Here is a 24,133-nt window from a genome sequence, read left to right as displayed (position 1 = left end):
AATATGATGTGTTACTACTTTGAGAACAAGCATGTTGCTTCTTGCTAATTAACTCTGTTAAAGATTTTTACTCATTTTTATTTTTTATTTTTTTGTCTAGTCCAGAAAGCCATGTTCCTGTTTCCTTGAATTATCATCTGAGTGATATGTTTTTTGACCTGTTAAACTTTGCAGCTGAGACCCTCACATTAGGTGGAAGACTAGTCTATTGGTTACCAATATACACACCAGAGTATGTACCATTAAATTATTTCATTTTTATTTTTCTATGATGTTTGTATATATAGCATATTTTTTTCACTAATTGTCTTTAGGATAAATATCTTTCTACTTAATATATATGGTAGTATTTGTTTACCTACATGTGTGTATAAAACTGGCCCCTTTCTCTTATTGATGGAATTACCTTGACCTTTTTATTTTATGTCAGGGGTTAATAAACTATGGGCAGTGGGCCAAATATGGTTCTTAGCCTACTCCTGTAAGGTTTTTGAGCTAAGACTGGTTTTATATAAATAGGCCTGTGGACTGAGGGGCCCCCCGTTCCATTCCGGTCAAGGGCATGTACCTTGGTTACAGTCACATCCCCAGTAGGGGGTGTGCAGGAGGCAGCTGATTGATGTTTCTCTCTCATTGATGTTTCTCTATTCCTTTCCCTTCCTCTCTGTAAAATATATATAAAAAAAACAACACCCTCAAATTCAATGATATTGATGACCCAAATGATGTACCTTGCTGCTTAAACTTACAGATCAAGTCAGAAAGAGAATCTAAAACATGAAAATATTTTTTTCTACTGTTAAGCCAAACACTGCTGACTTTGTTTTAGCAATTTACCATCATTGATGTCTTAAGTATTAATTAAAATTGTATTGGTTTTGTACTTCTGGTTTGATTTACAAATTTATTTTTTATTTTATAGTTATATAGAAGATATAAGCATAAGGAATTTATCTCTAATTTATGTTTGCAAATACTTAAGTAATGTTTTAATAAAGATACTTTGTCAACACCACCAGAAAATAAAATTTTTTTTTTCTTTTGAAAAGGGTGCATTACTGAGTTTGACAAACAGTATTAGGCATCTGTAAACCCTGCTGTTTGCAAGTATAGGTCAAGGCTCTATCTTCTCTGTCATCACTTTTTATTTTAGTCTGTCAATCATGGTGCTGAATGTATTCCTTCATATCATAAATGCTTTGTATGAAGACTCCAAATTGATTTTAACTAATGTTGTAGAAGTACAACATTTCTAACAATGTAGTAAACTTTAGAGAATTACTAGATGAGGTAAAATCTGAAATGGTCATTATATGTTGGGAAGCCTTAAGGAAGTAGTCAGAGAAAGACTTCAAGAGAATTCCTGCCGCTGATAATAAAATGAAGTGCATTATAGATGCTGCTTGGTAAGTGGGTGATGAAGGCTCTGAGCATGTGGCTGAGGTAATGGGGAGATCGCCTTGAAGGTCAGAGAGACCTAGAGAGGTCAGAGTGGAGGGTGGCGAAGACGGTGATGCGTTAGGACAGGCCAGCTGAGAGGCCAGTCCTTTAGGTGAAGTGCAGTCAGCTTCTTCCCCCTTTGGGATCAGAGCTCTAAATGTCCCCATTGATGAGTGTTTCCAGAGATAAATATATAAAGATTTACGAAGGAAAGGTAAAAACGCCATCACTGTCATTAACGGTACCCACACCTAGTGAACCCCTTCTCCCATTGTTCTTCTGCATTCTGCTCTATGGCTGTTTTCCTCACGTCTGTCACCTGCTTTTTCTGCCAATATTGATACCAATAACCTGTCCGATGTCAGGTTCTGAACTCCTGCAGCCTGACTGTCCTGTTTTCTAGGTGTCGTCACCTCCATTCACATGGCTCAGTGGCAGTTACTACTGCTCAGTTTTATTTCATGGTTAAGCTAGTGTTTAGTTTAGTGATAGCCTATTTGAATTATCTTATAAATAACTTCATCCTGACATTTTTACAAAGTTCATGGAGGTCCCAGAATGCCATTAAAATTCTGCAAGGGCAAAATTTTTTAGGGAAAGTTATGCCGTAGGGGACCTTATACTTTAGGAAATTATAAATCTCCTGATGAAGCAGTCTCATGAATGTCAAGTTGTCGATGTATTTGTCTGTTTTAGGTGTTCTTGTTGGATCCTTTAGGGTAGAGTAGTTATCGTCTTGTATTTTTGTGGTTTAATTTCTTGTAACTCTTCAATGAAACATACTTCTATTCTCTTATTCCCATTCTACGGGTAAAACAAACTACTTTTCTCAGATGTGGTAATATTAAAATACCTAGATTGTTTATGGGTTATGTGAGCAGTGTATATGAAATAAAATGGCACCACATCACTGTAGTGGGAGGGGCTCTCACACACACTGGGTAACCCCAGTGACTGTCCTGTATGGGTGTACATGTGAAGTGTTTGTAACCGTCAGCTGTTCCTCCTTCAGATACACGGAAGAGATGGTACCCTGGCATCCTTGCCTGAAACTTATTAGCAACTGTGAGCAGAAGCTTTCTAGTCACACAGCAAGGCGCTTGATAACAATGGAAAAGGTGAAGAAATTTGAGGTAAGTTATCCTAATACTTCTGGCATAAATTCTGGAAGGATCACAAGTTGATTTTTTTTAGTTTTCCTCTAATGGAGTTTGGAAATGTTAGTCCTTAATTAAAAAAAAAAATTATTGATGAATTCAGAAAAAAAAATTATCAGTGAATTCAGGAAAAGTCAAAAGGTGAAGAGGTATGTAGCCTTTGGTGGGGTTAGCAGGGGTGGGGAACATCTGGGCGGTGGGCCATATAAGGTCCGGGAAAATCATTTGGTCAAGCTCTGCCAAAGCATTAGGGGTGAGTTAGTTAGATTAACCAAATATAGCAGGTCAGTTTTTAAGTTGATAATTGTATGTGGCCTGTGAATGATGTCACATATTCAAATGGCTCTTGGCAGTTCCCCACTCCTGGGTTAGAGGGTTGAAGTAGGATATAGAAATTGAATAGAAGCACAGAATTAAAGTTGACCTTAACTTCTCAGACTTTATTTGGCATCCTGTTGCTAACTTGGTTATAAAACAGCGCTCTTAATATAACTCTCATTTAATTAGCAAACTGCTGGTTACCATTTTTCTCCAGAAGCATAACCTACTTGATTGTAGACTATCCTGAAGAGGAAATATCACTCTACATAAGGGAGAAAGTAGTCTTTTAGGGCCCAGATCTTCTTTCTCCTTTCCTCCTTCTCTCCTTCCCTCACAACACACTGATGCTTGAGAAGAAAGAACAAAACATCTGTCTGTCTTAGATCAGAACTGAATTGATATGAGTAACGCCTTATAATGGAGCTTGACTAAATGCAAAGAATGCTCTTTGGACTGTACTTAACCTGGCTTGACAACAGAAGCCCTCCTGAATTTACTAGAAACTTGGGCAAGCCTCATCTTTGCTTTGGGTCTATAGAGTGAACAGAAAAGAATAGAATGTTACTGCCTTAGAATTTAGCGATGTGGGCATCTTTTCATGTTCCTGTTGACTATCTATCTGTTTTCTTTGGAAAAATTTTTATTTAGATCCTCTTCCATTTTTTAATCAGATTTTTCTTTTTTTCCTTTTTTTTGCTAATGAATTGTATGTGCACTTTATATATTTTGTATATTAACCCTGAATCTGACATAGGGTTTTTCCTTGTGATATCTTTGTCTAGTTTTGATATCAGGGTAATGCTGACCTTTGAGTTTAATTCTTCTTTGAATGATTGTCAGCCTTGAAAGGAATCTTAGGGACTCTCTCTCTAGTCCATGCTTTCATCTTGCAGATGAGGAAAGCAAGTCCTGGAGAGAAGTGAATTGTTCAAGATTACTATAATTTTTTAAATAGATACAAGGAAGAAAGTTGGTTGCCAAGCACAATTAACAGCAATGCCTGGCTCCTTCCACTTTCTCCTCTTAACATTTATTCTTTTGGATGTCTTGTTCATCACTGGTATTTGGTGAAAGCAAGTTTTAACTTACATAAACATTTTGGGAGAAAGACGGAGTGGAAGAAGGCATTGTGAATGCAGTGATATTCTCCCCAAGCGTAGGACTCCCTACACATTACCATTCTGGTACTGGACTTTTGTTGGGAGGTTTTTTATTACCTATTTAATCTTCTTAATAGTAATCTGCCTATTCAGATTTTCTCTTTTCTTCATGACTCAATCTTAGAAGGTCCTAGGTTTCCAGGAATTTATTTATTTCTACTATATTGCCCAGTTTGTTGTTGTACAATTGTTTACCGTAGTCTCTCACAATCTTCGTATTTCTGTGGTATCATTTATAATGCCTCTTTTTTCTTCTGGTTTTATTTCATTTCTATTTTAATTGTGGACAATTTCACATTTTCATTCTCTTGAGTTTAATTTAAGAAAGTTTAGTATTTTTTCCAGGTTTATAATACTTTTCTTTTTTTTTTTTTTTTTTTTTAAATATATTTTATTGATTTTATACAGAGAGGAAGGGAGAGAGATAGAGAGTTAGAAACATCAATGAGAGAGAGTCATCGATCAGCTGCCTCTTGCACACCTCCCACTGGGGATATGCCCGCAACCAAGGTACATGCCCTTGACCGGAATCGAACCCGGGACCTTTCAGTCCCCAAGCCGACGCTCTATTCATTGAGCCAAACCAGTTTCGGCTATAATACTTTTCTAAGCAAATTAATTTGATTCTGAGAAGAAGAACTAGAGAATGATATAAGGATGCTTCTGAGAATTTTTCTTCTGCATGAAAATGATTAGGGCACTCACCTTAGATATTTTTAAAGCATTAATAGCAATATTAATTTTCGTTTGGTTGCTTTTTATCATTTTTCTTTTAAAATTTTTTTTTAAAGGATAAAGACTAATGCTTAAGTAATTTTTGAGATGTCTTTATAAGATCAAATTTAACTAGTATGGGATTTACTATAACTTTAAAATACTGTCTTGTTAAATTCATCATGTTTGGTTTTCGATTAATTACTTCATTTCTACCTTCTGTTTGTATGGCGAGAAGTGTTTATAATTGTGGTAAGATCCCAGTCCTTTATAATGCAAGTGATGACATGAAATTGTCAAACAGTTCTCACATGCGTCTAACAAATTATTCTTGGACTTGTTCAGTGTTGTTGATTTTGGCAACGGAAGACTATTAATTTTAGATTTTTACACTTTTGTATACGTATCTCTTCATTTTTGATTTGTCACTTGTTAGGTTTAACTTCAGTATAACTTTTGGCCCACTTGTTAGGTTGTTATAAAGTATTCTTCCTTTCCCCCCTTTAAAATGTAAATAAATGCAAGAACTGTCTAAAGAATGTGGATTTTTCATAAAATTTTGCATCTTTAGGTTATTAGCAATAGTTTTTAGATTTATTGAACAGTAGTAGTAAAGAAGAACATTCTTGCCAACCATGTTGAAATTTTGAAGATGCCTGGTAAGAAAAGCTAGTTTTTTGGTCAGTATTCCATGTTTATATAGCCTGAAAGCTAGGTGAATGATAAATAACACTTTAATAATGCTTTGTTGTTTACAAAGCTTTTAGATCCATTGACCTTATAATTTTGTACATTTTAGAGACTAGGAAGTGGCTGAGTTGAGACCAAAACTCTTCTTTGCACTTGAAATTCTGTATCCTTTATTAGGCATCATGTCGCCTCTTTACCAAAACACATTTCTAGCTTTAGAATATGCCAAGTTAAAAGGCAGATATTCTTGAGGGGCATATTACTAGTTTCTTTTAAAGATAGTCTTTCCTCATCACTCATGGGACCATGGTAGAATGTGATTTGTTTTACCAGGACTCATTTCTCCTGTTGATATAACATGTAGCTGATGCTGCTATATATATTTTGGTCAGAGTGGTTACTCCTATAGAGTATTTTTCTCTTATGAAAATCATAGGAAAGAAATGCTGATCTCCAGAGTTTTGCACAACAGATTGGAATATGAGAGTAATAGTTACGTTTCCAGGGAAAGTCACTTAAAACAATACTCTCTCAACCTTTTCTACCAGTATACTTGGACAGATGAAAAAGGTCCCATAGTAGCCATTTTCAAGACTTCCTTGAAGTCTTTTTTTTTTTATACATCTGTGCCACTATTACACCCTATAGTACTTGTTTAAGTATAAAAATTTATTTAAAATTGTCATTGCATTAAGTAGGCCTTGTTTACCTGACTTGCTAGCTTATACTCATAGTTATTTTGAGTGGCTTGTTTACCTGACTTGCTAGCTTATACTCATAGTTATTTTGAGAAGGACTAAAGTGTTGGTAAGTTTTATTCTAGGTATTAGATGGACATTAATTTAGATTAGTGTTATAATATTGTGTAGATTAGTTGTCATTATTTTTTATAACTAGCCAGAGTAGTTCCGCTTACCCTGTATAATAAAAGCATAGTATGCAGATTGTCCTCTTGACCAGGAGGTTGTCTTGGAGTTCGACCAAGGGGCAGGGCCAGCCGAGGGAAGGGAGGGAGGCCCCTGCAGCAGCAAGTGTCTGGGGGAAGGAAGGGAGTACCTGGCCAGCAGCCGCTAGGGACCCTCCCAGTGCATGAATTTCATGCACTGGGCCTCTAGTTTAAAATAAAGAGTAGTGGACGATCATAGTGGCAGGTGATGAAAATTAATGCATTTTTTTTATTTTGAACTGAATGAAAGTGTCTAGTAACATGAAGCGATGAATTCTTCGTTAATCATAATACAAGGTGGCCAAAACTGAGGGCTTTGACTAAAGGACTGAAAGATTTTGAAGCTGTGGAGAGAGAAAGAACAATTAGCATTATAGCATGTTTTAAATGAGGAAGGGAGAGAAGAGACACTGAGGTCACTAGTTTTGAGTCAGTGACTTATTGATGGCTTGAAGTGGAAGAAATTTGTCTTTGTGATAGGCAGTTTATACAGTAGAATTGTAGTAAAGTTATATTGCTAATCATAAACTGGTGTTTTGCTGAAATAATGCCAGTTCCTGATTCCATTATGCATTATTCTTTCTTACTAGTGGAATTACTGTCAGTAGTTGTTTTTTCTTTAGCAGCTGTTTGAATTAAAGGTGTTTCCTTCTGGTTGTCGTTTTTGCTGAAACATTTTTGTTTTTTGCCTGTCCATTGTAGGATGATGGACAATTTCCTTATGATTAGAGCTATGAAAGATTAGAGATTAGGTATGACGTATTTTAATCATACAGCATGCTAGTAGGAAATAGACGCTACTTCATTTATCAGTAAGAAAATAAGATAACTAAGAACATTGGTAATTGGATATGAACTTAGTCTAGGTCTTAATACAGTACCATATTTATTATCATCAAAGTATGAAGGTGTGTGTGTGTGTGTGTGTGTGTGTGTGTGTGTGTGTGTGTTTATATGTGTATGAGAGAGAGGACCTTTCTATAATTCATTTTGCAAAACAGGTCAGAAGGAAAGTCCTTGCATTATCTATAAACCATATACTGAGATGTTTGAGAAAGGCTTATAAAAGCAGGGTCTTGGTGATGCTGCATATTGTGTTGCAGAATTCAGTTTTAGGGATCATGCCACCTACTTCTGAATGAATTGCTTTGCTGTTAAAGGTGCTTTTCCTTGAATTTAAATTTTAGCAGATTATCATTTTTACTTTTTTTTTTTTTTTTAATACTTTTGCAACTAAATAATCTTGCCAAACAAACTAGATTTTTTGTTAAGTTAATGGTCTTGTAATAGTTTTAAGTTATTCTGGCAAATCAAGAAGAAGCAAGTCTGTCCCCTCCCTCCAGGAAGGCAATTATTTAAGATCTCTGGTGCCACTTATGGTGCTCTTTGGTTATGACTCTTTATTTGGATAAAGCTTGGAGCAAAGCTGTTCCCTCAAGGCAGAGCACCTGTTTTTATGTTCCAGCTCTAATGCTCATATTTTCAAGCTTGACAGTAAAATAGCCTTTAATATACTGAAGTTGTAGAATCTTAGGTAGATGTCAGTTGCAAAATATAAAGTACAGTCTCAGAGTCCAAGGTATGACTGGTTTAGATAAATGGAAGTTTATGTGTTCAATTAGCATAATCCCCTGGAGCTTCCTTTATAATTCTCATCTGACAAAATTTCTACTTTTATTTTTTTCTTATTTATCATATCATTTAACTTAGCATGATCTTTCTAGTGCTCTTCAAATTCAAACATGAACTTGTGTCTTCTTCCCTTTCCACAACCCACCAAGAAGGCAACTCTGAGATTTTTAATTCGTATTTTTTTGTCCACAATGTAAGTATGCAGTTCGATGAACAGTTATTTATAAAGTGAACATCTATGTAACCACCACCATGGTCAAGATTACTGAGTCATGCAGTGCCCTAGAAGCACCCCCTGTTGTGGCTATTTCTGATTATGAACGCTTCTCCTAGCAGGTGTAACTACTAATCTGACGATTATGGTTATCACCTTCTTGTTTTCCTTTGTAATATTTTCACTACTGAATTCATCCCTCAGCAAAATAATTTTGCTTGTTTTTGCTCTTTATATAAATGTATGTGTGTTTTATTAATTTTTTAAGGAATTGTGACAGTTTTAAAAAGTTGCCTAGGAGATAAAGTTTCCAAATTAAAGCAAGAGAGTATGTGTATGTGTGCCTGCACATGTTTATGCCTATTACTCATCTTTTGCTTCTTAGTTAGGGTCATTACAGTTCTTCTTAATTTAAACTAAATGTTAAATATAATAAGTAGTAAGTTTTCATTACATTTTCTTCTGGTGTGTTGAACCTGTATTCTTTTAATAATTGAGGTTTTAAGTTTTGAGTTTTATTAAGGTACAGATTTTAGAGGAGAGCATGTAGAAAATACTCATGTTCTAGTTCATCATGATAACATAACTCTCCATGATGTTCTTTTTACAGTTAGAAAGAAATTATGTGCTGAGTGCCAGATGTCAAAGTTCAGTTGTTAAATGTCAACTCATTTTCAGAACTCTAGATAGGAAGATTTTAATATAAAAATATTTTAGTAGACTTTTAAGTAATTTAATACCTTGAAGAGTAATGGCATTTTTTAAAAGGTACAAATCATGTGTAAATACCTAATTTTGGGATGAAGATTTTCAGCCTTACCTTGTTCCCATTAAGCATAGTGCTAGAGGTTTCTCTTAATAGTATTAGACGCCAGACTTCTGACCTCCTTGTCCTTGGTTTGGAAATGGCCGAGTGCTGTTTATAGTTGTATAACTTCAGCACAAGTGGTTTCTATAGCTACTGTCCAGTACCAGATGTAGAACAGTGGGAAGCTTTGATAAGGGGAGCAGGATTTTTAAACAAAAGCAGGACGTGGGTAATTACCCTGAAGCTGAACTGAGGTCCATTATATTCAGCACTGTCACTTACATTTCATTTCGCTCTCTGCTGATTACAAGAAAGAAAAGCTACGCACTGTTTTTCTCTTCCATCTCTTCACCTTCTTTCTCTGACCTTATTTAAGACTAGCTATCATAGCTTTAATTTTTCATGAATCCAAAGTCTCTCCTGACACAATTCGATGAGCATTGCCTGTTTGGTGGCTTTGACTGTGATGACAGCATCACTGGTTTTCACATATCATGGAATAAGTTTCCTAAGCCATTTGTATTCAAGTGTTTGCAATGAAACCGCTGTTCTATATAAACCACTGTCACTGTGAGAATATGAATGACTTAAGGTCAGGACTAGTGAGGTAGAAGAAATCATTATCTCATTATCGGGAACTGTCAGTAAGTAACAGGACAATTTAAACCTGACCTATAGTTAATGTAGAAGCCATTTGGTTTTCTTCTTCATCCCCAAAGTGACACCTTTCTAGGGAAAATCTCTTGTTTTTAAACAGTAATTTTAGTTAAACTGATGATTATCCTTAAGTATTTTCACCGAAGTTTAGGGGAATTATGTAAAAGTAACTCCTGGCTGTAAAGAAACACGAGAGAGCATTTTGACTTTAGTCAGAATGTGAGTGGGGTCTGGGGTGAGGAGGAGGCCATAGAGGTAAGCAAGCGATCCAGCTTGAGGTTGAGGATGGCGTGGCAGCAAGGGAAGGAGAGGAGATTCACACCTGATCACCTGATGACTCCTTTTTTTTTTTTTTTTCCCCCCTGTAAAATGGAGGTAAGATTTTGCTGGGAGTGAGTAAATGATTATTAACAGAAGGTCTTCCAGGCAGGTGAAATTTTGGAAAAGATGCTATGAAAAATAAGAAAAATTTGGCCCCCTGGTGGTCAGTGTATGTCATAGCAAGCTGTTGAGCAGCCTTAGCATATCATTAGCATATTGTGCTTTGGTTGTTCGGTTGTTCTGCTGATTGGTCTATTTGTATATTTTACCCTTTTATTATATAGGACTAGAGGCCCAGTGCACAATAATTTGTGCACTGGGGTGGGGGGGGGTCCTTCACCCGGCCTACACCCTCTTGCCATCAGGGACCCTTTGTGGGATGTCCACTTGCTGGCTTAGGCCTGCTCCACGGGGGATCAGGCCTAGGCTGACAGTCAGAAATCCCTCTGGCAGCCCGGGAGCGCCCTCGGGGGATGTCCCACTAATGGCCTAGGCCTGCTGGGAGTGAGGCCTAGGCTGTTAGTTGGACATCCTTAGCGCTGCTGCAGAGGTGGGAGAGGCTCCTGCCATCACTGCTGCGCTGGCCAGCCATGTGCTGGCTTCTGGCTGAGCAGCGCTCCCCCTGTGGAAGTGCACTGACCACCAGGGAGCAGCTCTTGCATTGAGCATCTGCCCCCTGGTGGTCAGTGTGCATCATAGCAACCTGTCGTTCTAGTCTTTCCGCCATTAGGGTCAATTTGCATGTCACCCTTTTATTATGTAGGATAGTGCCCTTTCGTCTCACTGTTTAATCACAATTTGCAAGTATATATTTGGGGGTACATTGTTGAACGTTTGTCTCCCACTAGTATATAAGCTCTCAACTCACAGACCTGGACTGTTTTGCCCACCTCTCAGTAAATGTTTAGGAAATGAATAGTAACTGTTCACTGATTATTTTGGGCCTTTCCTGAATAAAATAACAATCAAAATTAACAGTATTTAAACTACCCATTTGAAGTAAGTGTGGGAACAGATAGTTATAGCTAGATAAAATTTTCTGTTTGAAAATGTACTGAATTTTATTATTCTGACAGCACTCTTCAAAAATCAGTATTACAGCTTTAGCCGGTTTGGCTCAATGGATAGAGCATCAGTCTGTGGACTGAAGGGTCCCAGTTTCAATTCCATTCAAGGGCACATGCCCGGGTTGCGGGCCCAATCCCCAGTGGGGGGCATGCAGGAGGCAACTGATCAATGATTCTCTCTCATCTTTGATGTTTCTATCTCTCTCCCCCTCTCCCTCTCTGAAATCAATTATATATATATATATATATATATATATATATATATATATATATAGAAATCAGCATTACAAAACATTCTAATCCTGTGGTACCTAAACCTCATTTCTCATGAGAAGCAAACCAGAATGCAGCTGAATCACCATACTGTGGAAAATCCTAAAACCTTTCCTCTATTCAAGGAGATGATGATAACAAAGAATGGCAAATTTCTGGGAGAAGGCAGTGATTGGAAGGATTGCTTTACTGAAGTGGAGTTCTCAATGTAGTCTTCTTGAGTGATCTATGACACTCCATTTGGGAAACACTCTTACATACTTATCTCATAGTATAATCCATTGTCATTAGTTTCATTTAAAGTGTCAATTTCAAATGTTACTACAGCCACATATAGTTTCTTTTTTGAGAATTTGTTTCCCTTTCAATTTTTAAGTAATAAGTGGCTAAAGTGCTTAATGTCTTATTTTGGTTTTTGTGATCCCCAATTCTGATGTAGGGTTAGTTGCAAAAATAATTAAGGAATAGCTTGAGTAAGGTCTAGTTTATGTACTCTTTCTTATTTTAGAGAATACTTCGTAATTCTAGGTTGGACATAGATGACAATTTTATACTTTAGAGTCACCAAGGTGAATATGTAACGTGTATTTCCACATCATTCTTTTAAAAATGGAATGCTGATGCTCGCTGGAGAAAAGCAGCCTTCCTGGTCATGCTGGTTCTCTATAACTAGTGACTAGATGTTTACAGTAGTCTGGACTCATACAGAGAGGGAAAGCTCCTGTCTTAGGAATGGTCAGCTCTGTTTCCAGCTATCTTTATTCACAGCAGGAAATCCTATCTGCTTCTGCCAGCAGAGGGCAGCGTACACATACAAGTATACTACAATTTGTAAGGCTTTGGTTTCTTTGGCAAGTGTGTTAAAATTCCTCGAGTGGTTTATGTTTAGAATTAGCAGTACTGATAGGACAGGAAATTGGCTGGGTGGGACAGTGGTTAAAGGGGTTCTGTCTGAAAGTGTAGATCTGAAATATGTGCTACCATAATGTTGCTGTTCAGTGAGGAATGTCCTCTACATGTCAAACTCCATTTTGAACTACTCACTAGTCTACCATGTGGGAAGCTAACTCTTTAACCATGGTTTTGATGTAATTTCTACTAAAAAAAGAAAAAGAAAAGTGTTGGGAAAAGTATAAGCTCTGAAGTCTCATTTAGGCTACAGTTCTGCCAGTGCTACTCAGCTAGCTGTGTGACCAGTGGCAGATTATTTAAACTCCTTTAGTCTCCCTTTCCTTAGCTGAAAAATTTAGATGATAACCCGCTGCGAAAAGATGCAGAAAATTTAATAGTGGCTTCATATAAAACACATAGTTGTAAATATATACTTACTGCTTTCTTGACTCAGAACTTATATATTTCTTGTTATATTTACAATTGCTGTTTGACTTACAAAGTTAAGTGATAGGTCTGAAAGCTGTATATTTCTATTAGGAAGCCATCTGTAGCAAGCACAGACTTTCCTATAGAAACACTCAATTTCTGGTTATAAAAAGATAAATAATAGACAGTGTAATCAACAACCTTAATATTTTATCCACATCTCTTTAACTCCTACTGTGCTCCAAAATTTAACCAGTAGTTAATGAAATTTGAGAAAGGTGGTCTGTAATTTTTCAGTGCCAGAGTTTTCTTTTCTTTTTTTTTTTTTGGCATTTCCCAATTCTCTCTGTGTTTTTATTTTTCATGAAGTATTTCTTGTTTATTAAAAATCGGTAGAACTCAAGGATTATGACACAGAGATACACTGAGAGACAGATTTGGAAGTGTTAGGAAGACCAGAAGCTAAACACCGGGACTGGCACTGGGATGAGCTTAGTCAGTGGAGACATCAAGGGTTATGTTGCCTGAGGATACTCTTGTCCTTTTAAGTAAACACTTTGGCCTTTGAGATAGTGAGCTGGAAAAAAAAAAATCTGCAGATATTCTTGTTTGAGATGGGCAGGGAATTCAGAGAAGCGGCATGAGAAGGTGGTGAAAAATATGTGCAGTTGACTATCATCTCTCAAGTGTGAGCCCTGGTGAACTGAACTAAAGATAGGATGAGAGAGAAAAAAAAAAGTGTGCCACTTCTTTGGCATTGAGGTAACCTAAATTCTGAGTGTTGCAAATAGTGTATTTCCTATAGGCCAGGTTATATTTGAAATGTTTGTTGTCCATAGGTGTATGATATTGGCATGAATATATGTGATGATGTGTTAGCCTATAAATATACTGGATGTTTCATGTAGAACATTTTAGGAGCCAGGACTTGCCATTTGGATGAAAATGGTACCCAAAGTCCCTAGAGTGTCTGGCTTACCTGGGAGCAGGACTTACGCTGCTAAGTACTAATAGAATGGCTCTTGCCAGACCCCTGGCTACATACATAGGGGATTTGGAGATACTGGGTTATCCAGTAGTTTTTGTTATAATGACTTATTTTATATCCAGGGGCAGTCAGTCTTGCAGAAAGAATCTTTCAGCATATATCTCATGGGATTTTTCTCTACTCCCTGGGACAGAAAAGAGGTCCCCCCTCCATTGCCTACCCGAGGATGCATTTTTAAGGTTGCTAGTCTTTCCAACTTTCCCAGTAGTGTGTGTTTCTCTGCCACTGGATCCCCAAAGAACTCAACCCTTGTTCTATTAGGGTATTTGGTAGTAGGGGCTTTGCTTTTACTTTATTCTGAGGGATTCTTGAATCTAAGCTATTCAGACAAAGAATGTCATAGGTAGTTCCTACATGTTGTCTAGATAGCCATTAATTAGCACATGCTTTAAAAATTACGTTTGGGTTTTCCATGCTTCTTCTGTTTATTCCCTGTCTTTGACTCTAATCTTCATAACTCTCTGTTCTTTTTTTTTTTTTTATCAGTTTGCCCCATTTATATCCTCCTGGTCAAAGGCAAGCTGTTTTGTTAAGCGATCTCTTTGGTCCAAGAGGCAGCCTGTCTTCACTGTGCTTCAACTTTTGCCTTCTGCCTCCTCAGGTGAGCTGCATAATTGGCAGCTTTGGCCGGCCAGGCATGCAAGCAGCTGAGCCCGAGTCAGTTCCCAGCCTGTCCTTCATGCCTCTGCCTTCTAAGCCTGCGGCTGCTCTAGTCGCACATTTCTGTCCTGTCTTACCCTCCTCATTACTGCAGCTCCAGGACAGTCCTCAGGATTTCCTGTAGAGGTGATTTTGCATAGCCTGGGGGAGTCACAGGGAGATGAATACAGAAGGGCAGAGCAAGGGGCGGGCTTCATTGCTCGGCAGTGTGCTGACCCCTCTTGTACAGGAGAGGAAAGTGGGAGGACATTCAGCCACCTGATGTGCAATTGAATCTACCTCCCAAACAATAAGGGAAGCCTCAGAATTGGGGAAGGTTTAAACCCATTTGGATTTTAGCCAGAAATGCTGGTGTATTAGGTTCGCATTTGGTCTCAATATGAGGAATAGACTGGAGCAGGAGCATGGAAGACAGTGCCACTGACCATTTTGGAAAAACAAACAAACAAACAAACAAAAAGGAAAGGTTGGGAAGGCTTAAACTACAGAACTGGAGTTATGGTGAAGACTTAGGATGCAGAGTCTAAGGGTTTAAGATGGACTGAATGAATCCTGTCTAGTGTGCTCAGTGGTCAGCTGCATTCCAAAGGGTTTCGGGTTCAATTCCTAGTCTAGGGCATGTTACTTGGGTTGCAGGTTCGTTCCTGGCCCCATTTGGGGCATGTGCAGGAGGCAACCAATCGATGTGTCTCTCTTCCATTGATGTTTCTTTCTCTTCCTATTCCTCCCTTCCACTCTCTCTCTGAAAATCAATGGGAAAAATATTCTCAGGTGAGCATTAACAAAAGAAAAAGGAAAAGAGAAGACTGAATGTGAGAAGAAAAGGGACAGGGATTTGGCCCAGGTTTCTGATTTTACTGATGAGGTGGAGAATGAGGGAGAGACTTTTAAATATAACCAAGTGAAGATATTTCTTCGAAGAGTAGTTCAGGAAGATACCAGGTATAGTTTGTTAACTGAATATAGATGTACCCGCAAACAGTTTGATTTATCTGTATGACATTATACAAATGCAGTAATTTGTTGTTAGATGTTGTTGGAGTAGACCCTTCCTTGTTTGATAATTTTTGTAGTTATAGAAGATTTCATTTTGTGCTGAGCTAGGAACCAGAAGATGCATGTCATTAGCTCAACTTATGTTGCCTGGGATGGCTCTTTGTTCTCTCTGGTCTCTGTGCAGAGAGGGTTATGTGGATCAAATGAGGCAAAGTAGGTGAAAACACTGTATATCCAAGCAAGTATAAAGTGGGTGATATGTTTTTCATTCAGGTAATAAAAAAAACACAATAGGAACACAGATATGCACCACAGAGGGAGATTCTGCTTACAGTAAATGACTGCTTTGGTTACAAACTAACTAAAGAAATTAACTCAGACTCTTTATTTTTTGTATTTACCAACCAACCAGAACCAGGACCAGTATTCACATCTGCTAAGCGATCAGTTTCTGCCGTACCAAGGCCATAATTCCTTCCGGGAGAAGTATTTCAGCGGGATAACGAAAAGAACTGCCAAGGAAGAAAAATCTAGCCAGGAGTGAAAATTAAGATTTTGACAGTGAAGAAAGACTAAGGATTTCATAAAAAGGACATCTGGATGTGAACTTTCATGTGTGATACAGAAAACATGCACTGTTCTAAATAATTTTATATAACAAAATGCTACAAAGTAAATTGAACAATTCTTTTAAAATCAGCCTCGTTTTATGGACTATTTTGTTGTATGTGGTCTTTTGAACCTTATTTAATTTATATTTGTACTTTCAAGTATTATGGAAATTAAAAACAGTTATATTTTTGGTAATTAATTTACAACGGAAACTGCTATTGTTGACTTTTTTAAACAGTTATTTCAGACTGTATTATAGGCAGTTAATAGTGGTTGAGAGTTTAGTCATTAGAGTTAATTGTGTTTTTTTATTGTAATTGATTTACATTGCCACTAATAAACCTTACTGAGGATTTCTAAAATTGTAGTATTCAGTGCTTTTAAGGGAATGAAGGAAATGAAATTTTTTTAATCAGTGCCAGACAAGTAGTTCATAACAGTGGTATAGTGATGATGAGAACAGCTAGCACCTGACAACCTAAAAAGCTTATAAACTTGAGGCCTGTCCACATCTGAAGCTCCTTCATACCTTGGATTTTCTCCTGCAATCCTAAACTTTGACCTAGGGTTAGAATTAGGGTACAAGGTTAGGATCAGGGCTAAGGATCACCACAACATGAGGAACTGTATTAAAGGCATTAGAAAGCCCTAACTATAACCCTTACCTTAAATCTCCAGGTGATTTCAGTAAGGACCTAACCCTAACCCTAATCTTAACTTTAACTCTAAGATTAGGTTAAGATTAGGGCTAGGGCTTGAGTTAGGGTTAGGTTTAGCCTCTGGGTCCTTGGATGCATACTGAAATCACCTTAACTCTAAACATAGCCCTAAACTTAACCCTACCCCTAACTGTAACACTAACCCTAAACCTAACTCTAGACCTATCCCTAATCTTAACCCTAACCCTACCTTTTCTCTAGCCCTAACCCTAACCCTAACCCTAACCTTGTGCCCTAAGCCTAGCCCTAACCCCAATCCTAACCTTAACCTTAGCCCTCACCTTAACACTAGCCCTAATCCTAAAACTAGCTGAGCCTGGCCTGTGGGATCTGGTCCCCACCTGGTGGGTTGGCTCCATGCTCACCTCCAGAAGATCGGTTGTGATGCCCTAGAAAATGCATTTTAAACACCTACCCAGATAGTTTTGAGGTAGGTGAGGAGCAGGTCACAGAGAGGCTGGGACCCGTGAGGTGAGGCAGATTGTCCTTCTCAGAGCCTAGGGAATCCTTTCCGTCTTCATCAGAACCTTGAGGGCTAGGCTGTCAGGGGAGAGGAGGAGGAGACTGAGTCATGTGGGCTGCTGCTTTGGGCTTTGGGTAGAGGACAGAGGGTTAGGGTTTGAGGTAGGTTTAAGGTTAGGGCACAAGGTTAGGTTTAGAGTTAGAGCTAGTGTTAGGGTTAGGGCTAGGACTAGAGGTAAGTCTCGGGTTAGGGCTAGGGCTAGTGCTAGGGTTAGGGTTAAGAGGTAGGGTTAGGGTTAGGGTTAGGGCTAGGGTTAGAGTTAAGAGGGTTAGGGCTAGGGTTAGGACAGTCTACCTCACTTCTCAGGTCCCATCCTCCCTTGGCCTGAGTCAACATTCACCCACATTCCTGGTGGAGGCGACCTGGCGCCTCTCCCAGCTGCTCCAGCCTTCCCAGGTTCCAGTGTTTTCCATGATTCCCGGTGACATCCTCCTCACCTACCTCAAAACCACCTGGGTAGGTGTCTAAAACCCACTTTCTAGGGCACCACCCCGGATCTTCTGGAGGTCAGCATGGAGTCTGCCCACCAGGTGGGTTCCAGATCCCCCAGGCCAGGCTCAGCTGACCCCAGTCCTGCGCCCCCTCAAAAAACAGTTACAGCCTTCACCCTCTTTACCAGCATCTTCCTGGTGGGGCCATCTCTGTGCTCCTCTGCAGAGAGGCTGTGCCTCAACCATCTCGCTAATTGTAACCCAAGCCTTTGGGTTAGGCTGGGGCTAGGGTTAGAGCACCAGTTTAGGATTAGGATTAGGACTAGAGTTAGGGTTATGACTAGGTTTAGGGCATCAAGAGCTATCTGGGAACTTCAGTGGGAATGTGATATTATCGGGCTCGGTCTATCACCAGCTAAAATGCTAGTCAGAAGGTTAGCGATGTCAGAGTGACAACCAGAGCAGTGGTGGTAGAGACTGATTGGAGAATATTTAGAGGATAAGCAGGTTCTGGTAATTGGGAACAGGGACGAAGGAGGAGTATGGGATGATGTCTGAGGCTCCAATGGGGTGACTGGGTGGATGGCATGACACAAACAAATAGAATGGTGGGAAAAAGATTTGTTTAGGGTTGGACATCCTGAACATGAGGCATCTATGGAATGGCCACAGAGAACTGCATAGCAGCTTGTTGAGTATGCAAGACCAAAGCTGGACAGTGACTGCGTAGGTGGGGAGCAGAGGTCTCTGCATGGGACAAATAACTACTGAATTAAGACACACTGTACATCTCTGAGGTTCATTCGGTCGAATTTCTCTGCTTCACAATATGTGTGTTTAGCAAAGATACTTGGCACAACCTACTGCTCATGAGATTGAGTCAGGCATTACACATTTTTATTACATGAAATTTATACTTCAATTACTAACGAGATGAAATTACTTTTGAGCTACTTGGAGCTACAGAGAGTAACTCTGGCTATAGGCTGATGGGCCTCTGACTGAAGTAGGTGGGTGTGCTCCATTTGTTGTATGTATCCTTGTAACACACCATGGAGATTGACTTAAACCAATAAGCTGTCGTTAATGCCTCTACGAAAAACCTGCTAAAGAAACCCACAGGCCACCACATCTTACACTCAAGACGTGGAAAAAGAAACACTCAGAGAACTTTTTCTCTCTTCTCCTTATCCTTTAAAATTAAAAATGCTTTCTTTCCTTTCTCTTATTTAAGTAACTACATAATAGCTTTTGGGCAGAGACATAAAAATTACGGGTAGGCAAGAATATGGGGAAATTTGTAATTAAATTGGGGTTTCGTTTGCTTTTTTCATTTATTAAAAAATGTTGAGCCAAAAATCTCAATTTTCCCCACCCCCCTTTTAAATATCCTATGCATTTGGCAGAGTACATGACAAAACCTCTTTCCAGCTGTGGGCCAGGCAAAATCCTTTTCTGAGGCTCCAAATCATTTGCATTAGACTGACTGGTTGACAGCATCACAGAGAAATCCCGTCAGATAATGTCCTGAGGTCCCTTGAGAGTTCTACATATAGTCTTATCTTTTGGAGCAAAATAAATGAATGAATGTCTATTCTTTTATGTCGCCTTTGTCAGCTTGTTTTCTTAGTTTTGGTGAAGCAGATCAGGAACCTGAAAAAAACCATACTTTTTTTTTTTTTAATATATTTTATTGATTTTTCACAGAGAGGAAGAGAGAGGGATAGAGAGTTAGAAACATCGATGAGAATCATCAGTCAGCTGCCTCTTGCACACCGCATACTGGGGATGTGCCCACAACCAAGGTACATGCCCTTGCCCGAAATTGAACCTGGGACCTTTCAGTCCGCAGGCCGACGCTCTATCCACTGAGCCAAACCGGTCCCAGCATGAAAATAACCATACTTTTGGCCTCCAGCCTGGCTTTCTGAACCCCAGGAAAGGAAATTTAACAATGCTGAGTGGGTTCCCCAAGAAAGAAGGGCATGCTGGTGCTGTGTGATGAAGAAGGCTCCCGGTGAAGACATGACCCGTTTCCACCAGCTGTAAGTGGTCCAGGAGACTCGATCCTACAGATGATGGCGCCGAGTGTATCAGAACCAAGTGCCACGCCCGTAAGCCTGTCGAGTGCATCTCTGTGTACCTGGTTGCCATTATCAGCAATGAAAACAACACAGCCCTGTTCTCTGAGCTTATAGTCAATCTGGAGGCTGGGGATGGTGTTAAACAAAAAGGTAAATAATAAGCCCAGCTGGTGTTACTCAGTGGTTGAGCATCGACTTATGAACCAGGAGGTCACGGTTTGATTCCCAGTCAGGACACGTGTGTGGGTTGAGGGCTGGATCCCCAGTATGGGGTGTGCAGGAGGCAGCGGACCAGTGATTCTCATCATTGATGTTTCTATCTCTCTTTCCCTCTTTCTCTTGGAAATTAAAAAGATGTAAGTAGTCGGTTAAATTAATGGTCAGTCTTTCCACAGGGTAAAGCCAGAGTAAGTATACAAGGAGCACACAGCCACTTCTAATATGGTGGGGGTATTACCAGGTGTTTCTTGTATTTTGACATTTGGGACCTTGCTGACTCTGGAGAGACAGCTTCTTCCAGGGTCAGCCGATTCCTAGAAGTGGTAAAAGACTCATCTGCAAGGGTAGGTTTCCTATATGCAAACTGTGTGGTCCAGAGCCCACAGGTGCCACCACCCTCTCTCTGGCTTTAGCTTCTGGGCCCCTATTCCCCTGTCTGATCCCCGCAGGGCAACTAGGGAGCAACCCTGCATCCCAGATCCCACTGAAACTATTCACACTACCAGTGGTCGGCAAACTGTGGCTCTCGAGACGCGGTTTGTCACTCTGTTGATTAATGAGTTTGCCGACCACTGACCTAGACCTTTGATTCCAATAATTACAGGCTGTTGTTGTTCCTTGTGATTAAGCCCCTATCCCAGTGGTCAGCAAACTCATTAGTCAACAGTAGCAAACCGTGGCTCGTGAGCCACATGTGGCTCGTGAGCCACAGTTTGCTGACCACTGCTCTAGCCCATCCCAAACCTGCTGACCCAGCCTTACTTGTTCCTTTCCATCAGACCCCAACAAAGAATGTTGTCCACATGTTTCTCTCCTTCCCTCTGCCTCCTGACACTCTGGGGGCCCTGCGCGACTCAGCATGCCCTCTTCTCTTGGAACTGCAAGGAGCAAACTACCTTTTCCAATGGCAATTGTCTTCTGGCCTGTTGGTCTCATGGAACCTGAATAATCATAAAATCCACATTTGGAAATATAGTGCTGGGTGAAGGCTGGGGCCAGGGAAACTTCTGAGAGGTGGCATGATCTAAGCAGACTCCTGAAGGAATGGAAGTTGCCAGGTGATGCAGATGGTGAGGAGGGAGGGGGATCCCAGCACAAGGATCAGCATCCAGAAAAGCAGATTTGCACAACAATTCAAGTAGTTCCCGTGCCTGGAGCGCCACTCAATGTGTTGTTGGATGAAGGGAGGAAATGAAGCTGGAGCAGAGATGAGGGCCAGGCCAGAAAGGATTTTCCTGCTTGCTACCCAGTCTGGACGTGATCCTGGCGGAACCTCCCTCCTGTGATGCTCACTCTTATGATGATGTCAGGCTCTTCGGGAAGTTTTAGCTTCTTATAAAACGGTGCCCTGACGTCCCTGACAAAGGGGTCCTTCCTGTAGTAGGTCTGTGGCTTTGCCACTGCTCCAGGGGCTATTTCTCCCTTGGTTCTGGGACTCAGGTAATGACCTCTGCGTTGGACGAGCTACATACGTAAGGCTGCCTGAAGTGTCACCTCGAAGCCTCGGTCTCTTCATCTAAGCCCTGTTAGGTTCCCAGTCCCACCGTGTCAGACCCTGGCTGACAGATCCTTGCTCCGGAGCCAAGAAACAGTCTCGCGTTGGCCTCCTGCGGGGAGGGAGATGCCTTTTATTGATGGTGCTCCTCACGCCGTGCTGACGGGGGAGGCCTGCGGAAGAGCGAGCTGATGAAAATCAAGGTGGTGGGCTGCCAGCTAGTGTGTGTCCTCGGCTCCGAGGACAATCACGGGCCCTGTCTCTGGGAGCTGCCTCTCTGCCCAAGACAGACGAGCTGTTGAAGTGTCATGGTTTTGAAATCCTAGCAACACACAGAAAGGACATTTTTCTGATCAGCCCTCAAGGAATCTGTCATAAAAAAAAAAAAAAAAAAAAAAAAAAACAGTTCATGATTCAAACACTGCTGCTTATTTCAGAACTTTTCCTTGGCGCCCATTGTTCTGTCCTCTAACATCCCAGAGTGTTCCCTGAAGGAAAACGGCTCAGAAGCCCCAGCAATTCTCTTTCTCAGCTCATTGAAGCAGCCAACCAAGGACATCTACCCTTATTATTATTACTTTTAGTCATTTAATCTATCTATCTATCTATCTATCTATCTATCTATCTATCTATCTATTTATATGTTTACTATAGGCTCGATGCATGAAATTCGTTCAAGGGACTCGACCCTCTTAGCCTGGCTTCATCCGGAAGGTCTTTCGGCTTTCCAGTCTAATTAGCATATATAGATTGTTTTAAGAGAGGAAGGGAGAAGGATAGAGAGGTAGAAACATTAATATGAGACAGACTCATTGATTGGCTGCCTCCTGCATACTCCACACCAGGGATGGAGCTGCAACCTGGGCATGTGCCCTAACCGGGAATTGAACCATGATTTCCTCGTTCATATATGGAGACACAACCACTGAGCCATGCTGGCTGGGCCATTATATTCTTATAAAAACCTGCCAGTGAGAATGAGAGGGAGGGCAGGATGGAAATCCCCCAAGCCCTTGTTTGTCATCCTTTTCTCTCTGGTCCCTTCTCTGTCATTCCCAACTGGCTGCTGCCTCAGCCTTGACATGTGCTTGAAACCAAACACTTGGGACACAAAGATGATAAAAGGTGTGTTTCTTAGGCTAAAAAGCTATACATAGTCTTGGGTTAAGCTAATATTTACTAAATTATTAAAACATCATATTTACTCTGAGTCCCACACTCTAGTACTTAAAAAAAAAAAAAAAAAAAAAAAAAAAAAAGACAAGCAAAAATACCAAACAAAAACAAGACTGTACCACTTCCCATATACTATTCTCTGGGTGAGGGACCAGGGAGGTTGGGAATGGGGGTGCGGGGGGGGGGGGGGGGGAGAGAAGATAGGGTGGCTGGAAGGATATATTCAATCGTAAAGCATTGGATATTTTTCTCATTTAGTGTATATATATTTCTTTTCATGTTTTAACCATTGTCTTTACATGCTCATATTTGCTCCTGTAAAGTTCTACAGCCAGCTTTTCCATGCTTTCTCAGTGTTCTAGAAAGTTCTACAGTTATATAATTTTTTTAAATTAAAGTTTTGTGAAGAGGCAATACATTTACACAGTTTAAAATTCAAAACAATCTGAAAAGCTATACCCAATAAGAAGTTCCCCTCTCTTGCCAAGACCGGTTTGGCTCAGTGGATAGAGCGTCAGCCTGCGGACTGAAAGGTCCAGGGTTTGATTCTGGGCAAGGGCATGTACCTTGGTTGCAGGCACATCCCCGGTAGGGGGGGTGCAGGAGGCAGCTGATCGATGTTTCTCTCTCATCGATGTTTCTAGCTCTCTATCCCTCTCCCTTCCTCTCTGTAAAAAATCAATAAAATATATTTAAAAAAAAAAAAAAAGAAGTTCCCCTCTCCCTCTCTTTTCCTCCCAGTGGGTCCCTCAGCCATTCAGCTCCCAGCCCTGCTCACTGATGGCTTAGCTCAATAGCCAACAACATAGGACAGCCGTAACTGCAACACCCATGTGGAGCATGGCAAGAACAGAGAACTAGGAGCTAGGGGGTTTATCCCAGCCCTATCAGGACAGCTTTAATCCATCTATTTCTCATTGTTGACATAATAATAATAATAATAATAATAATAATAATAATAATAATGTTGCCTTAGCTAGCTCCCTTGGACTGAGACTCTATTGAGATGATTTGTTTGAATGCATTTTGAAAAATTGTTCTATAAGGGAAGAGAAAGCCCAAAGTCTAAAGCGAAACCCATCAGTCATGTCCTTTCATAGGAAGCAGTTGACTTGTCCAGGATTTGCCCAAGAAACTCTTCTATTTGCTTCCAGTGAAGAGATATGGAGAGGCCAGTGGGCCCAACAGGGAAGGACAAAAGGTAGACTTATTTCCTGTCAGTTTTCAAATCCTCTCTTGAGTTCTCCCATCACCTAAGGGAAGAGGTGGCCTCTCTTAGATGCTTAACTAAGCAAAGAATGCAACTCCTTTTGTAGCTGCCGCTGTTGGGGTCAGCTGAGGCTTATTTCCGGGGCTGCTAGATTCCTTTCTGGTTTGTAGAGTGGTTTTCAACCTAAAAGAGATGTGGGCAAGGCTACTTTGAAAAAATGTGTGATTTGGGAGAAAATAA

The 24,133-nt window shown here is 40.1% G+C and overlaps 1 protein-coding gene across 3 annotated transcripts in view; it reads left to right on the top strand.

Annotated features, from left to right (window-relative positions):
• TRMT11 (tRNA methyltransferase 11 homolog) overlaps window positions 1-16,123 on the top strand; it is a 39,109-nt gene extending 22,986 nt beyond the window's left edge. For all 3 annotated transcript variants that reach the window (XM_084889651.1, XM_084889652.1, XM_084889653.1), the window contains exons 11-13: window positions 101-232; window positions 2,453-2,573; window positions 15,837-16,123. In XM_084889651.1, coding sequence (XP_084745777.1) covers window positions 101-232; window positions 2,453-2,573; window positions 15,837-15,968 — 385 coding nt within the window. In that variant the 3' untranslated portion in view covers window positions 15,969-16,123. The remainder of the gene's footprint in view (window positions 1-100; window positions 233-2,452; window positions 2,574-15,836) is intronic.
• The last annotated feature ends 8,010 nt before the right edge of the window (window positions 16,124-24,133 follow it).

The sequence above is a fragment of the Pipistrellus hanaki genome (assembly GCF_964339955.1).
Source record: "Pipistrellus hanaki genome assembly, chromosome: 7".
Lineage (NCBI taxonomy): Eukaryota > Metazoa > Chordata > Mammalia > Chiroptera > Vespertilionidae > Pipistrellus > Pipistrellus hanaki.
Note: the sequence above shows the minus strand (reverse complement) of the source record. Positions and strands in the feature narration are given on the sequence as shown.